Below are 17341 nucleotides of genomic sequence, written 5' to 3'. Positions count from 1 at the left end.
GCCATAAGAGTGAAATCGTTGAGCGCCTCTCCTCCATAATTGATTTCTCTTCCCTCCATCAAAGCCTTAGCAAAGACGGCAACAGACGGATGATAATGGTTAGAAAGCAGTAGAAGTTAACTGTCAGCAACTTGTGATGCATCAACAAAGAGTGGATTGCGAGCTACTGAATCATACGGAGATTTTACTCCACGAGCACCAATATTTCTATGAACCCATCCACCAGTCGACGAGGCTCCGAGTTGACCTGCCTGAACCTTCTTTTTGTCTTCACTATCATCATCATCTACTACGATATCTTCTGATGGCTCATCTTCTTTCTTCACTCCATCTCTGGCAATTTCATTTCCCTCAACATCGAGATCCACATAACGCTCTTCATCGTCGTCGTCATTTTGCATTTGTTCAACAACACGTGCAGATGGCTAAAACGATACAAATATTATTAGGATCTCTTTAGATTTTCCGACTTACATCAATATCTTTTGTGAGAACAATAAGCTTCTCCGTAGGACCTCGTAGTTTTTGAAGACGTGAAATGAGAATAAGAATACTGGCAGTGAAATCTGGTTGAGAATTGACAGCTACTTGAAGAAGACGTTTCACGAATGTTCGAATTCTCTGAGCCGACGAATCTTCTTTCATCGTATCGAACATCAGTTTGAGCAGCTGGGCATACGCTCCGGCTGGACAGTTATCGAGAAGTTTGCGATAAAGAGCATTGTAGAAACGATCCGACACATAGTCATTCATTTTATGAAACTGGAACAACAGTTTCAAAGCAGGAATCGCAGTTCTATAATTGGAGTTGTGTGCAAGAAAATAGACATTTTTGACATCTTCGAGAAGTTTATCGGCATCTTTTGCGAATGGGAATGCTCTGTTAGCACCAGCAAGAATGATTGGAAGGAGACGATTATCAGTGATTTTCTTTCCTACAATTGTCTTGAAAAGAGAAAGATAAATTGACATGAGACGACAGCAGAGATCAGAATCTTTCTTCGAGAACTTCATTTGGGTGAGGAATGTCATTGAGTAGAGATGAGCACGTTCGTTAACGTTCTTTCTGGAAAAAAGTTCAGTAAATTGAAGCTATTTTCTAATAATGAGCCTACCTGAATGCTAGTATCTCAATTTCTTCAACCATAACGAGTCTCATTGCTGGATGTTTTCTAGAAACTCCCTCGAGAAGGTTTACAACGAAAGCTCCGATTTTGTAGTTGGGATGACCGAAAGCGTTGACAAGAGACGAGAGAATAAGCTGAAAATCAATCAATGAAAATCAATGAAAACACACAGAACTATTCCATTAGTAGGAAGAAGACAATGGAGAAGTGAAAATGGTATAAATATGAACATGGGGACACCCGTCTTCATAGATGAGAATGACAATTAGGAAGTGTTTTCAGAGATATAATCATCCTAGGAAACCGTGTATGATGATAAAAATGTTTCAACAAAAAATAATTCGTTGCTCAAATTTCAGATGAACTCACGCGTGAACTCGAGAAAACGCTCCGACGGCGTTTTTCAATTGTAAACGTGGCATTCGTGGCTTACTGACCAATTTAGTACCCATTTTACTTTAAAAAAATTTCATTTCACTAATTTTCAAAGAAGTTTATACATTTCTCATACATCAACATATTCGTTAAAAAATGTCGTCAATTCAAAACAACGACATGAAAACGATTGGATCTACTGAACCTGATTACACTTCAGTAAGTTGGAAAAACTTGGCTAAATCCCTCTTAGAGAGATTAATTTTTTTTATACTCTCCCACTCAAATAGATTATTCTTCCAGGGATCCTATCCATCTACATCATCTCTTGGTCGCACGATGTCTTTCGGTTGGGAGAAAGTATGTTTCAATGAATTTTTAGTTTATAGAATAGAGACACAGCATCGCAAGGCGTCCGATCGCGAAATGAGGGCCAAATTTGAACATGGCAGATTTTTCTACGAATGTTACGCCTCGCGAAGCTGTGCCAGTAAAAACGGCCTATACAGGTTGAAAGAGGATGTTTCAAAACCAATAGATCAAATTTCAAAAGTAGCTTCCGTAACATGTAAGTATCTGAAAATTCAACCTGAAAATTGAGAAGTCCAAAAATTTATTGAAAAAAGACAAAAACAACGGTAGAAGGGTCAAACTAATGCACAGTTTCCTCCCTCCTTCACACTAACCTCCTGCGCCATGCGACCGCTTTCGGATTATGTCGACGCAGTCGTTAGAAGGGTGATAGGAGGAGGAGGAGCCGAGAGGGGGAGATGCAGCAAACCAATGGTAACACTTGTCGATTTTCAGATGGAAATTTAAGATACTTACAGATCAAGGAAGCTACTTTTGAAAGTTGATTCTTAGGTTTTGAAACATTGCATTTCGACCTGTATAGGTCGTTTTTACTGACAATAAGGTCCACTTAAAAGGTTCCCATGTCAGATTAAAATGACACTGTTTTCAATCATTCGTATTTTCCAGACAATAAATTCGGAAGACACTCTCTTCAACATTCCGTCTTTGAGAACTGATACACTGCATTCGCTATCTGGAAGAGTAAGCATCAAATTTTGAAAGCCAATATTGTTACAACAAATCAATTGAACTTTCAGAACAGTCGATCTTCGAGTGAACCACCATCGAAACGACGGAAACTGGAAGCGGATTGGGAAGAAAGTAAAGGGGAGATCACTATTGCCCAGCTCAAAGAAATGGAAATAAGAGGAACTCTTCTTCGACCAATCTACGGAGACAAGTTGAGTGAACTGAAAAATGTGCCAGTCGAGAATATGTTCGATATTCGAAATGCTTCTCTTCCTGCAATCATCGTTTCCAACACGGATACTGAGTTGACACGAGCAATCATACTTGAGCAATCATACATTTCGACCTGTATAGGTCGTTTTTACTGACAAGGATCACTTAAAAGGTTCCCTTGTCAGATTAAAATGACACTGTTTTCAATCATTCGCATTTTCCAGAGTCTACGATCCGAAGATACTTTCTACAACATCTCGTCTTTGAGAACGGATACACCCGACTCGTTGTCTGTAAATGTAAGCATCAAATTTTCAAAGCCAATATTATTTGAAAGTTCAGACTCATGGTCGAAATACATCAGACGTCGACTTGACTCATAATGCTGGAGTTGTTAGCACTGAGTTAGAAGAGGTGAGAAATTTTCACGAAAGCGAATGATATGTGTGTTAACAGGATTAACCTGTAATGATTTTGAGCATGTTGGCCTAGGAATCTCATAGTTTGGGCTTCTAGGCCATATGAAGTTAGCTTATTAGATTTCGATCTATTATTTGAGTAAGTAGGAATGGAATTAATTTGTTACAACAAATCAATTGAACTTTCAGAGAGATGAATCTACTGATGAACCAACTCCGAAGAGAAAAAAACTGGACTATGAGGACACGAAAATCGAGATTACCGTTGCCCAGCTGCAAGAAATGGAACTACGGGGGACAGTTTTGCGACCAATCTACTCGGAGAAATTGAGCGAACTGAGAAGAGTCAAACTTGAAAAGATGTTCGACATACAAAATGCTTCACTCACGACAATCATCGTGTCGAAAACGGATACAAACATGAGTCAAGGGATTGTGCTTGAAGGGAGTCACAGATTGTCGACAGTCCAGGATCTCGATTGCAAATCAACTGGATACTCCAATTTCCGGATTCCCGTGCATATGTTTGAAGTCGAAGACGGAGTGTTTTCGACGGCTTGGCCTCATTGCTTACCGTTGAAATTTTCGGAAACCTTCAAAACTCAAAAATCTGTCTCTTCTCGAGTAAATCTGGACTTGATACCTTCTGTGATATTGGATATAGGAATGGAGATTCATTCGAAAGAACAGTTCAGGACAAAAGGACAATATAGTTCTAATGATTCGGACATATTCATATTCAAGTATCTGAAAAACACTATCAACGATACGGAACTTGAGAAACTTCGTAACCATCCTCACGCAAGAGGGGAATTCTGGAATAAGTTGGAGGATCGCGGGTTGGTGCTCGCTGCTGGTTCATCAAAAGTGGCAATGGTTCCGTTATACGTATTTCTTATGAAGCCTTTAACGCAGAAGATAAGTCTGAAGAAACTCGAAGCTGACAAGTTTCCAACTGCCCACAGAATTTTTATCAATTTAATGACTGCCAGTCTCAAAGATGATACCGCCACCGCTGAGCTCTTGTCCGGATATACGTCGTCGAAAATGCGTGTTATTAAACTTCAAACTGAATTGGCAAAGATATCGGGTCAGGAGAATGTTCGATTAACTGATAATGAGAATGAAGACAAGAGTGAAGAATCCGATTTCGTGGTACTTGATACGATTGACGATATTGAGGATTCTTCTATTTGCTTTTTTTACGAAACAGTGAGTGTAAGCCATGGGTGAATTAAGTTATAGTGATATTGCTAATTTCAGATTCCGACAGATGATGTTCAACAGATGATATCCAAGAAACTCAATCTCGTTGTCGCCGAGCCATCTGGCGCAACAATAAAAGAGATCGCAAAATGGCCGGCTGACCAAATCACGTCGACTACACTAAACAGTTTGGTCTACAATGGACATGGGGCAGTTCGTTTCTGTTGTTTGTCAGGGGAGAGACTGCTGCCAAAAGGATCGAGACATTTAGCACCAGTTTCGTCACGAAAACTCTCAAATTTTGTATCCAAATGGTTTCCAGGACAAACTGATGGAAAAATACATACTGTCCGTGGTTTTTTTACTATCCCCGAAGGAACTGAATTTTAATTTTTCTCAACAAAATCTATAAATAAAGTATTATAAAAAAGCAAAGGTGGAAACAGTCAACAATTACTTTTGAAAACACAACAAGACGAAAAAGTAATTTTAAAAGAAACAATTACCACAACTTATTCGGAAACATCAATGTTTGCTGAACTTCTTGGCACCTCTTCTCTTGATTCCTCTCTTCTTTCCACTCTTATTCTTTCCGTTCTTCCTCTCCTCTTCTTCCAGATCTTCGAGCATCTCAGAGAATTTATCACCAGCCATTTCATAATCATGGGCTCCCATTTCTTCATCACTTGTTCCATCGTCTTCCCCAAAAATGTTGGCAGAGCTCTTCCCTCCGAAACTGCCTTCTTCATCGTCGTCGTCGTCGTCCTCATCTTCATTATCTTCTTCATCGCCATCGTCTTCCCCCTCATCATCATAGTCTAAATGGTAAGGAGCGAAAGAAGAGGAATGCCGCTCATTTTACCAAATCTCGGCACTTTGCCCACGAAATGGGCCATGTGGCCCTCAAAATCGGCACGAGAGTCGGCGTAGAGCAGGCGCCGCAGCCCTTTTCTCTCGGCCATGCTGCCCATTTCGTGGGCAAAGTGCGAAAAAATACCTGGGCAGTAAGTCAAGGGAATATGAAATTAGAAAGGTTTGATAATCTGAAAATTCAATAGAATCTGGAAATACCGATAATCTTAATTTTTGGATCTTCAGAAAGCGTTGGAGAAAACTGCAATAAAATTTTCTAAGCAGTGTTTTCTTCGTAAATCAACTAAAAAGTCACTAAAACTAATGAATTCTTAATGTTTTTGAGAAAATGCTGATTTGAAAACATTTATGAGTGTATTTTTTTATCGATACATTTTTTTGTCGATACATTGCTCAAGTGAGTAAATCGTCGAAATTCTGGGGACTACAGTAGTATTTTTAGACCAGAACAACTGGGAAAGTTGAAAGGAATTCGATTAGTTGTATTATTTATTCCATGTTTGATTTGTTTCATTGGTTGGTTTGAATTCATCGATTTTGGAATGCCGAACACTGTAGAAAAGCAGGAATTGATGAGGGAGACTATAATGAATTATTATGAAGAGGACACTAGAAACTCTTCTTTTATTGGTGCAATTTACTATACACTTGAACGAAATGGAGAGAGAAAATGGAGAATTACAGATGTGATGGGATATTTGGGATGTATACAACTTCAAAACTTTGTGTGGTAAATAGATAATTATGATAAATAGACAAGTGAAGATAGCAGAAAGTAGGAGAAAATTATATTACAATGCAGCATAGAAAACACTGTTTTAGCGGATAACTTCTTCTAGACTGATTTTCGTCCTACCACCAAGAGGGTTTTTGTTTGTTTCACAAACTCATCATCGAGCCATTAAAACATCTAACATTGAGATTAGTTCCATTTAGCATTGAATGGAATTAAAATTAAATTCCTCTGTTTTGAAAAATGATGAACACATACGAAATAAGACAAAAGTAGATATACTTCCAAAAGTCCCCAAAACAATGAGATATAAATGAGCACTCCAATCGACGAGAAACATGTAAATCATCCATCGAACGAATTCAATCCAAGTTATAGTAGAGTATATAGTAATTCCGCACATCAACTGAAACCTTTCTTATATACGGAACGTCATGAAAGAAAGACTAACCAATACATATTCTCGATTTTGATAAATACGGATTACTTCCATCAAGGGCATAACTTCTTCTGAGTAGAAATCAATAACTGTCATCAGACAGTCGGTGTAAGATGGATGTCCGTGCTCTAGTTTCCTTCGAGACGGATTGAAATTGCATAGTTTTTTATATCCGATTGGAACATCTTCTTCTGCAGTGAAATACTTTTCTCTGAAAATATGTTTAAACTTTTCCTAGAATTAAAAGTGTGGATTTCTATCAAAAAAATTTAAAACTATAAAAACAGAGATCTAGCTTTAATTTATTAAAGTGTATAAAAATCATTAAGATGAGAAAAGTGGAAAAATTGTGGAGTTGTTTTTTTTTGAATCCAAGGTTAGAAACAAGCTCTAAGTAGAATCTATAAAATCTATCAATTCAGATTTCGGGCCGGCCCGTTGCAAGTGTGTGAAAAACTGACACTATGAGGACTCATAACTCGCTTCAGACTCATTTGATTTTTAAAACAATTGCAGTCCGTGAACGTACAAAAACTGTGTTTTCGAGTTTAAAAAAAAACTCACCTAACAAATACATACACGACATACATAAGTATGATTGCTGCAAAAAGCCAGATCAGACCCATGAAATGATGGTACCAGACTGATTTAGATCCTTCAAACATCGTAATTTGTAAGCATCCCATCCATACAATCGTACTGGTCAAGATTTTCTGTAAAAAGTTATTACTCAGATAGGAAAACTAGAACATTATTATTTATCAACAACACGCGTGAATGCAATAGTACCCAGCAGAACTGCGCGGTTTTCAAACGTCCGGATAACGTTTTGGAATAAGTTCCTAATTGTAACATGTTGACATATCAATACCTACTTGAAGAATCATCCATTTGGTGAGATATTCAAAAATCAAAAGTGGCTTCATATTTATGTTCCTTAGTGTACAGTGCCCTACAAAACTATGCGAGAAATGAAAATTTGTTGCGAATAGGCTTGCGAGACGAGACTCGAGATAAGAGTCTAAGGACCGTTTTATGCTATGTTTTTTTAAACTAACCGTAAAATCAAAACTAAACATCATTTCTGATACTATTCGATTTTTTACGTTCCATTCGTATAAAAGTGTACTACGGATCTTTTCAAATTCGAGAATCTCTTCTTCTGTTGCTTCCGATTTTTCGCGATTTTTTAAATACTGCTCTATAAGGTGTTTCCACGAAAACACGCTTTTCTGTTGACCTGTATTTCTACATTGATTCTTTGAGATTTCGTTTAATAATATAGAATGCAAGCTCTCGTTTTCTATTGATATTGATACATCCATGAATGCTGTAAATTGAAGTAAACTTGAAGTTGGAAATACAAAGTAGAGTAGAGAGGAGAGAGAGAGAGGAAAAGGAATATTGTGAGTAGAAGTAGAGAAGGAGGATAAAGAATACCGTGGGTTGAACTAGAGAGAGAGAGAGAGAGAGAGAGAGGGAGAGAGGGAAAAGAATACCGTGAGTAGAAATAGGCCCACCTTGTTTCGAGGACACATCGCTAGAGGCGGGTATACACTGCCCGACATAAATATAGAGCCACTTGTGATTATCGACTATCTCACAAAAATTATGATACTTCAGGCAGTTTTCAGAATGGCAAAAATATACATTTATTAGCTGAAAAATGTTGCATGCAAAACATTTTAACTCTGCCTCTTTGTTTTTTAAAAAATCGAAAAAATGTGAAAAATGGCTTCAATCTATCTGACATAAGTATAGAGCCACTCACAAAAAGTGCCAAAAATGAGAAAATTACAAGCTAAAAACATTGAATTCGGAATCTTCGTCAAAAGTTGAGTTGGTTAGAAATATTCCTCCAACATTTTCAGTTAAAAATATTGAGAAAACTGAGAATTTCTGCAAATTTTCAAGCCTCTCCATTTTCCGTTTGTTTTGTCTAAATAAGTTCTGTCTAACATCTGATTTTTTTTCTATATTAAGTGTGTAACTCATGAATTAAAGTTTAGTATAGTTTTTGTGAACATTTGAATTCTTTTGAACAACTTAGGTTGCCTAAAATCAGAAAAGTAGGAAATTTTTTGAAATTTTGCATGCATTTACATCGAAATTTCTGGTATTTTCCATTTTAACTAATTTTTTTTGCTTGTCAGACACCGAACTGGCCTTTTTGTTTTGTTTATTAACATTTATCCTGAATTAGCTCCACTGTAAATCAACAAAAAAAGCAGCAACATGAATTTTCACCTGTATCGTACAGAGGTATATTTTTAGCTCTGGTAAAAAGTGCCGCGCCTTCAGTAAAATTTTGAAAATGCAGCATATCTATGATAATAACACTGATATATGCTGAATCATCGTCATAATTGCTCATTGAACACAGTTTGAATAATCTGATGATTTTGCTTTAACATTTCTGATCTAAAATTTCATGTTGCTGCTTTTTTTGTTGATTTACAGTGGAGCTAATTCAGGATAAATGTTAATAAACAAAACAAAAAGGCCAGTTCGGTGTCTGACAAGCAAAAAAAATTAGTTAAAATGGAAAATACCAGAAATTTCGATGTAAATGCATGCAAAATTTCAAAAAATTTCCTACTTTTCTGATTTTAGGCAACCTAAGTTGTTCAAAAGAATTCAAATGTTCACAAAAACTATACTAAACTTTAATTCATGAGTTACACACTTAATATAGAAAAAAAATCAGATGTTAGACAGAACTTATTTAGACAAAACAAACGGAAAATGGAGAGGCTTGAAAATTTGCAGAAATTCTCAGTTTTCTCAATATTTTTAACTGAAAATGTTGGAGGAATATTTCTAACCAACTCAACTTTTGACGAAGATTCCGAATTCAATGTTTTTAGCTTGTAATTTTCTCATTTTTGGCACTTTTTGTGAGTGGCTCTATACTTATGTCGGATAGATTGAAGCCATTTTTCACATTTTTTCGATTTTTCAAAAAACAAAGAGGCAGAGTTAAAATGTTTTGCATGCAACATTTTTCAGCTAATAAATGTATATTTTTGCCATTCTGAAAACTGCCTGAAGTATCATCATTTTTGTGAGATAGTCGATAATCACAAGTGGCTCTATATTTATGTCGGGCAGTGTATACCCGCCTCTAGCGATGTGTCCTCGAAACAAGGTGGGCCTATTTCTACTCACGGTATTCTTTTCCCTCTCTCCCTCTCTCTCTCTCTCTCTCTCTCTCTAGTTCAACCCACGGTATTCTTTATCCTCCTTCTCTACTTCTACTCACAATATTCCTTTTCCTCTCTCTCTCTCCTCTCTACTCTACTTTGTATTTCCAACTTCAAGTTTACTTCAATTTACAGCATTCATGGATGTATCAATATCAATAGAAAACGAGAGCTTGCATTCTATATTATTAAACGAATTCTCAAAGAATCAATGTAGAAATACACGTCAACAGAAAAGCGTGTTTTCATCGAAACACCTTGTAGAGCAGTATCTAAAAAATCGCAAAAAATCGGAAGCAACAGAAGAAGAGATTCTTGAATTTGAAAAGATCCGTTGTACACTTTTATACGAATGGAACGTAAAAAATCGAATAGTATCAGAAATGAAGTTTAGTTTTGATTTTACGGTTAGTTTAAAAAAAAAAGAAGATATTATCATAAAACGGTCCTTATAGTCTTATCTCGAGTCTCGTCTCGCAAGCCTATTCGCAACAAATTTTCATTTCTCGCACATTCATCTGAACACTGCTTTAATCTCGCGGGACAAACAAGACCTTACCTTTACTATAAAAAATAGAATATTTGACTAACAAGGGAAACTTTTAAATCGGAAAAAACAATCAATGAATTCTAACCGCAAAGATCAAAAGAACATAGTCCTATAAATCAGGTTTCAAAGTCTGCTTACAAGACATCCAGACATTTCGCGCTAAAATTCAAAAATTCACTTTCATAAAGAAATCCCTGCTCGAATCCTGTTAATGAAATAGTAAAACTTTTTACATGAATCGAACAAGCATAAAATTCTCTTGGACGCATGCTTGAAAGCCAAAAAAAAGTTTGATTTTTTAAACGAGTCACTTTTAAGCTGATTTCAAGTTTTTGTAACAAGATACACAAAAAGTTTATTGTAATTTTTGAGAATTTAGTTTTGTACACTGGGGGACCTAAATATGAAGCCACTTTTGATTTTTGAATATCTCACCAAATGGATGATTCTTCAAGTAGGTATTGATATGTCAACATGTTACAATTAGGAACTTATTCCAAAACGTTATCCGGAAGTTTGAAAACCGCGCAGTTCTGCTGGGTACTATTGCATTCACGCGTGTTGTTGATAAATAATAATGTTCTAGTTTTCCTATCTGAGTAATAACTTTTTACAGAAAATCTTGACCAGTACCATTGTATGGATGGGATGCTTACAAATTACGATGTTTGAAGGATATAAATCAGTCTGGTACCATCATTTCATGGGTCTGATCTGGCTTTTTGCAGCAATCATACTTATGTATGTCGTGTATGTGTTTGTTAGGTGAGTTTTTTAAACACAAAAACACATTGTTTGTACGTTCACTGACTGCAATTGTTATAAAAATCAAATGAGTCTGAAGCGAGTTATGAGTCCTCAAAGTGTCAAAAACCCGTTCCTCGTCGTGCAGTTTTTCACAGACTTGCAATGGGCCCTCCCGAAATCCGAATTTCTCTGGGCCAAGCTCAGAACTGAAAAATTCAATTCTTTTGAAATTTTTCATGAAAAAATTAGAAAAATGAACATTCACGTGCAGACGGTTCCGGAGTGGGGCGATTGTGGAAATACCGAATTTCATATACCGATATACCGAATTTCTCACTGAAAAACTTTATTTTGAATAGAAAATGCAAGGCAATGATAGATTCTAATTAGAGCCTGTTTCTATCCTTGAATTCGTAAAATAAAACAACAATAAATTGAATATAGATCTCTGTTTTTATAGTTTAAAATTTTTGATAGAAATCCAGACTTTTAAGATATACGTCTTCAAAGACAGTCTCGTAAAGCCGAGACGAAGAGAGAGAGCAATTTCTTTTGTAACCGAAGACAAGAAAATGAAACTGTAAAACCTCCGTAAATGATAACAAATGTTCTATTCTAGGGAATATTTGTACATATTTTCAGAGAAAAGTATTTCACTGCAGAAGAAGATGTTCCAATCGGATATAAAAAATTATGCAATTTCAATCCGTTTCAACTGAAACTAGAGCACAGGCATCCATCTTACACCGACTATCTGATGACAGTTATTGATTTCTACTCAGAAGAAGTTATGCCCTTGATGGAAGTAATCCGTATTTATCGAAATCAAGAATATGTATTGGTTAGTCTTTCTTTCATGACGTTCCGTATATGAGGAAGGTTTCAGTTAATGTGCGGAATTACTATATTCTCTACTATAACTTGGATTGAATTTGTTCGATGGATGATTTACATGTTCCTCGTCGATTGGAGTGTTTAAGTATGTCTCATGGTTTTGGGGGCTTATGGAAGTATGTCTACTTTTGTCTTATTCCTCATGTGCTCAACATTTTTCAAAAAAGATGAATCCGATTTTAAATCCATTCAAAGATAAATGTAACTAATCTCAATGTTAGATTTTTCAATTGCTCGAGTTTGTGAAACAAATAACAATCCTCTTGGTGGTAGGACGAAAATCAGTCTAGGTTATCTGCTAGAACGGTGGTTTCTATGCTGCATTGTAATATAATTTTCTCATACTTTCTGCTCTCCTCTTCACTTGTCTATTTATCATAATTACCTATTCACCACACGAAGTTTTGAAGTTGTATACATCCCAAATATCCCATCACATCTGTAATTCTCCATTTTCTCTCTCTATTTTGTTCAACTGTATAGTAAATTGCACCAATAAAAGAAGAGTTTCTAATGTTCTCTTCATAATAATTCATTATAGTTTCCCTCATCAATTCCTGCTTTTCTACAGTATTCGGCATTGCAAAATCGATGAATTCAAACCAACCAATGAAACAAATCAAACATGGAATGAATAATACAACTAATCGAATTCCTTTCAACTTTCCCAGTTGTTCTGGACTAAAAAGATTACTGTAGACCCCAGAATTTCAACGATTTACTCACTTGCGCAACGTATCGACAATAAAATGTATCGATAAAAAATACACTCATAAATGTTTTCGAACCAGCATTTTCTCAAAAACATAAAGAATTCATTAGTTTTAGTGACTGTTTAGTTGATTTACGAAGAAAACACTGCTTAGAAAATTTTATTGAAGTTTTCTCCAACGCTTTCTGAAGATCCAAAAATTAAGATTATCGGTATTTCCAGATTCTATTGAATTTTCAGATTATCAAACCTTTCTAATTTCATATTCCCTTGACTTACTGCTCAGGTATTTTTTCGCACTTTGCCCACGAAATGGGCAGCATGACCAAGAGGAAAGGGCTGCGGCGCCTGCTCTACGCCGACTCTCGTGCCGATTTTGAGGGCCACATGGCAGATTTCGTGGGCAAAGTGCCGAGATTTGGTACAATGAGCGGCATTCCTCTCCTTTCGCTCCTTACCATTTAGACGATGATGATGAAGGGGAAGACGATGGCGAGGAAGAAGATGATGAAGATGAGGACGACGACGACGACGATGAAGAAGGCGGTTTCGGAGGGAAGAGCTCTGCCAACATTTTTATGGAAGACGATGGAACAAGTGATGTAGAAATGGGCTCCAATGATTATGAAATGACTGGTGATAAATTCTCTGAGATGCTCGAAGATCTGGAAGAAGAGGAGAGGAAGAACGGAAAGAATAAGAGTGGAAAGAAGAGAGGAATCAAGAGAAGCGGTGGTGGATTCAAGCGAGGAGGTGCCAAAAAGTTCAGAAAACATTGATGTTTCCGAATATAAGTTGTGGTAATTGTTTTTTTGTTTAAAATTACTTTTTCGTTTTTTTGTATTCTTGGAAAGTTATTGTTGACTGTTTACAACTTTTGATTTTATAAAAGCTATTTATTGACTATTAGGAGAAAAATAAATTAAAATATTACGGCACACAAGTAATTTATTCGGTTACTGCAAAATAACCAGTGACGGTGGGGATTGCACGATCTTTGTCACCCGGAAGCCACTTTGTGACAAGATTCGAGAGTTACCATGACGAATTGGGCGCCGATTCTCTTGATTCTGGCTTCAGAAGTCTTCCTCCACACAATAAACACGTTCGATTTTGTCCTTGTCCGTCATATGCCGAACTATTGAGTATAGTCGTCGTAATTTGGTCATCCGCCCATCTTCCCATCAGATGGTTTATTGTTTCTCCAGATGGTTCCGCAATGATGAGATCCAGTTTCTTGGTAATCATCAGTGGGATATCATCTTTCGGAAGCTGAAATTAGCAATGTCACTATAACTGAATTCACCCATGGCTTTTACTTACATTTTGGAAAAAGAACGCATTGCCATTTCTGTGTCGCTGATCGTCTTTTTCAGATATTTGAAAATGAAGAGCGTCGAATCGTGTGTGCTGAAGATTCCGTTGGTACGATGTTGCTCATTGGCGTGAATCCGGATTCCAACATCCAATATTACAGACGGGATCAAACTCAATTCCACTCGCGAAGAGACAGATGATTCCGATGTGAAGCTTTCCGAGAACTTCAACGATAAACAATGTGGCCATGCCGACGAAAACACTCCATCTTCGACATCAAACATAACCATGGAGATTGCTTGAGACTTGTTCGTATCAGTTTTGGACACGATGATCGTCGGAAGTGAAGCATTTTGTGGGTCGAACATCTTTTCAAGATTGATTCTTCTCAATTCGCTCAATTTCTCCGAGTAGATTGGTCGCAAAACTGTTCCTTTTATTTCCATTTCTTGCAGCTGGCCGAGAGTTATTTCGATTTTGTTATCTTCAACATCCAGTTTCTGTCGTTTCGAAGAACGTTCTTCATCATTAGATGGATCACTCTGAAAGTTCAATTGATTTGTTGAAACAAATTCATTCCATTCTACTTATTCAAATAATAGATCAAAATCTAATAAGCTAACTTCATATGGCCTAGAAGCCCAAACTATGAGATTCCTAGGCCAACAGGCTCAAAATCTAATCACAGGTTAATCCTGTTAACACGAATATTGTTCATTTTCGTAAATTTTCTCACCTTCTCATTTATATTCTCCTTTCTTTTTGCCACCTTCAATCTATCTTCTCCTACATCCTCATCCACGACGACGTTTGATGAATGTGCGCCACGATTCTGAACTTTCAAATAATATTAGCTTTTAAAATTTGATGCTTACCCTTCCAGATAGCGAACTCAGCGTATCCACTATGAGCGACGGAACATTATGAAGAGTGTCTTCCGAATTTAGACTCTGGAAAATGTGAATGATTGAAAACTTTTGTCATTTTAATCTGACATGGGAATCTTTAAGGTGGACCTTATTGTCAGTAAAAACAACCTATACAGGTCGAAAGACAATGTTTCAAAATATAAGAATCAACTTTAAAAAAGTAGCTTCCGTGAACTGTATCTTAAATTTCCATCTGAAAATCGACAGGTTTTACCATTGGTTTGCTGCATCTCCCCCTCTCTCTCCCTCTCCTTCTATCAACTTCTAAAGACTGCGGCGACACAATCCGAAAGTGGTTGCATGACGCACACAGGTAAAGCGCGATGGATCCATTGTGGGTCCATATGCAGGAGGTTAGTGTGTTCGAGGGAGGAAACAGCGCAATGGTTTGACCCCTCTACCGTTGTTTTTCTCTTCTTTCAATGAATTTTTGGACTTGTCAATTTTCAGATGGCAATTTCAGACACTTATAAGTCACGGAAGCAACTTTTGAAAGTTGATATATAGGTTTTGAAACATCCTCTTTCAACCTGTATAGACCGTTTTTACTGGCACAGCTTCGCGAGGCGTAACATTCGCAAAACAATCCGCCAAGTTCAAATTTGGCCCTCATTTCACGATCGGACGCCTTGCGATGCTGTGTCTCTATTCTACAAACTAAAAATTCATTGAAACATACTCTCTCCGAACCGAAAGTCCTCGTGCGACCAAGAGAAGATGTAGATGGATATGAGTTCTGGAAGAATGATCTATTTGAGTGGGAGAGTATAAAATAAATTAATCTCTCTAAGAGGGATTAGCCAAGTTTTTCCAACTTACTGAAGTGTAATCAGGTTCACTATATCCGAACGTTTTCATTTCGTTGTTTTGAGTCGACGACATTTCTTAACGAATATGTTGATGTATGAGAAATGTATAAATTTCTTTGAAAATTAGTGAAATGAATTTTTTTTTCAAAAGTAAAATGGGTACTAAATTGGTCAGTAAGCCACGAATGCCACGTTTACAATTGAAAAACGCCGTCGGAGCGTTTTCTCGAGTTCACGCGTGAGTTCACGTGACATTTGAGAAACGAATTATTTTTTGTTGAAACATTTTTATCATCATACACGGTTTCCTAGGATGATTATATCTCTGAAAACACTTCCTAATTGTCATTCTCATCTATGAAGACGGGTATCCCCATGTTCATATTTATACCATTTTCACTTCTCCATTGTCTTCTTCCTACTAATGGAATAGTTCGGTGTGTCAGTCCGACGCTTCTTAATGAATAACTTTTTTCTCTCTGAACCGTTTCAAAAGATGTTTGGTGGTATACACATGAACCTCCGAGCGCTTCAATTTTTGGACCCCGGGTTCCAGATTACTGTAGGATTACTGTAGCAACCGTAACCCAAAAAATGAAAAAAGGTTGCAAACAGAACGATGGGAGACCAGACTGGGGTGGTAACAAACTCGACCCCTCAGTCTGATACCCAAAAAAATTGGGCCGGTGGGATTCTTTACTTATCGCCCCCCCACATCAGTAGAGTCCCCCACGTTGAATTTTACCTAGGAAGAGCCCCCCACCCAGTACAAAACAGGTGGGGGCTTTTTCCTCACGGCTGGGGCTCTACTTCTATTTTGGTGTTAAACAATGGCCCCCCACCAGTACAAAGTGGGGGGACGATTGTTCAAGGACCTGGTATTCATGACTGATCGCCCCCACCCCCCTTGAGCCCCCCACCGAGAGTGGAGCTGTAATTCTTCCTGTTTATCTTTAGCTGTATTCATTTATTGATAGCCCGTCACCATTGAACATCGGTCCCCCACCTATTGATTATTAGACCCCCATCATTGAATATCAGTTGCCCATTAATGATTTTTAAGCCCCCATTGTTTAACGATAGACCCCCATCATAGAACATCAGGCCCCCACTATTGAACCCCACACTGTGATTGAAACAAATGGAACCCCGTTTTCAGACTATAAGCTTGAACATCATAAATATGAATTATGCCGAAAATGTCCTTCCGGGTCTTTTTTCCTAAGCCTGAAGATTCGGGTATAGTTGAATTATGTTGGGCTCAATGGTTCAGGCGTTAAAGTGAAAAAGAGAAAGGGGGGGGGGGCTACGAAAAGTAAATATTCCCGAATACTTTTATGATTTTCAGTAGTTGTTTCGTTCGGTTTTGTCTTTCATTTTTCAACCAAATCGAACATCGTGGATTTGTAAAATGGCGGGAAGAAATTTTGGCAGGAACAACCAAAAAGATGACAATTTCAATTCAAAACAGGGAGACCCCGGTATGTAAATAGTTTTTTTTTGTGGAATTTGATGACGTTCTGTATTTCTAAACCTTTGGTGATTTCATATGGAAAATGCCGGTCGTCAATCCGAATATCAATACACCACAAAAAAGAAAATTTGGAACAATCGAATCTTGCCGAGGATCCAAAAATCGCTCGAAGTTGCCCGAAATGTATTCATAGTCTTCCTCTCGCTGTTCTCACAAAAAAGTGAGATATCATTCGAAACACTTATTGTTTCTTACGAACTTATTCAGATCATTTGGA

At 37.2% G+C, this 17341-nt stretch overlaps 5 protein-coding genes across 5 annotated transcripts; 3 read left to right on the top strand and 2 right to left on the bottom strand.

The window, feature by feature from the left end:
* Positions 1–116: 116 nt before the first annotated feature.
* Positions 117–1579, bottom strand: GCK72_017700 (uncharacterized protein; the record flags this gene model as incomplete). Its single annotated transcript, XM_053732213.1, has 4 exons — positions 117–425; positions 475–1066; positions 1116–1261; positions 1565–1579. 4 exons carry the CDS (start codon positions 1577–1579, stop codon positions 117–119), a joined length of 1062 nt encoding a protein of 353 aa, XP_053581126.1.
* A 79-nt stretch (positions 1580–1658) lies between these two features.
* Positions 1659–2914, top strand: GCK72_017699 (uncharacterized protein; the record flags this gene model as incomplete). Its single annotated transcript, XM_053732212.1, has 4 exons — positions 1659–1721; positions 1806–1862; positions 2484–2558; positions 2615–2914. The coding sequence occupies 4 exons, from the start codon at positions 1659–1661 to the stop codon at positions 2912–2914; spliced, it is 495 nt and encodes a 164-aa protein (XP_053581125.1).
* A 36-nt stretch (positions 2915–2950) lies between these two features.
* On the top strand, positions 2951–4774 carry GCK72_017698 (uncharacterized protein; the record flags this gene model as incomplete). Its single annotated transcript, XM_053732211.1, has 4 exons — positions 2951–3058; positions 3102–3173; positions 3368–4390; positions 4442–4774. The coding sequence occupies 4 exons, from the start codon at positions 2951–2953 to the stop codon at positions 4772–4774; spliced, it is 1536 nt and encodes a 511-aa protein (XP_053581124.1).
* A 5811-nt stretch (positions 4775–10585) lies between these two features.
* On the top strand, positions 10586–11908 carry GCK72_017697 (uncharacterized protein; the record flags this gene model as incomplete). Its single annotated transcript, XM_053732210.1, has 4 exons — positions 10586–10636; positions 10799–10947; positions 11572–11770; positions 11816–11908. 4 exons carry the CDS (start codon positions 10586–10588, stop codon positions 11906–11908), a joined length of 492 nt encoding a protein of 163 aa, XP_053581123.1.
* A 1662-nt stretch (positions 11909–13570) lies between these two features.
* Positions 13571–15663, bottom strand: GCK72_017696 (uncharacterized protein; the record flags this gene model as incomplete). The annotated part of the gene is made up of 7 exons (XM_053732209.1): positions 13571–13807; positions 13859–13945; positions 14011–14394; positions 14589–14684; positions 14728–14802; positions 15461–15517; positions 15601–15663. 7 exons carry the CDS (start codon positions 15661–15663, stop codon positions 13571–13573), a joined length of 999 nt encoding a protein of 332 aa, XP_053581122.1.
* Between the last annotated feature and the right edge of the window lie 1678 nt (positions 15664–17341).

Source organism: Caenorhabditis remanei, chromosome V, assembly GCF_010183535.1.
Source record: "Caenorhabditis remanei strain PX506 chromosome V, whole genome shotgun sequence".
Classification (NCBI taxonomy): domain Eukaryota; kingdom Metazoa; phylum Nematoda; class Chromadorea; order Rhabditida; family Rhabditidae; genus Caenorhabditis; species Caenorhabditis remanei.
The sequence above is the reverse complement of the archived record's forward strand: the minus strand, read 5'-3'. Positions and strand labels throughout refer to the sequence as shown.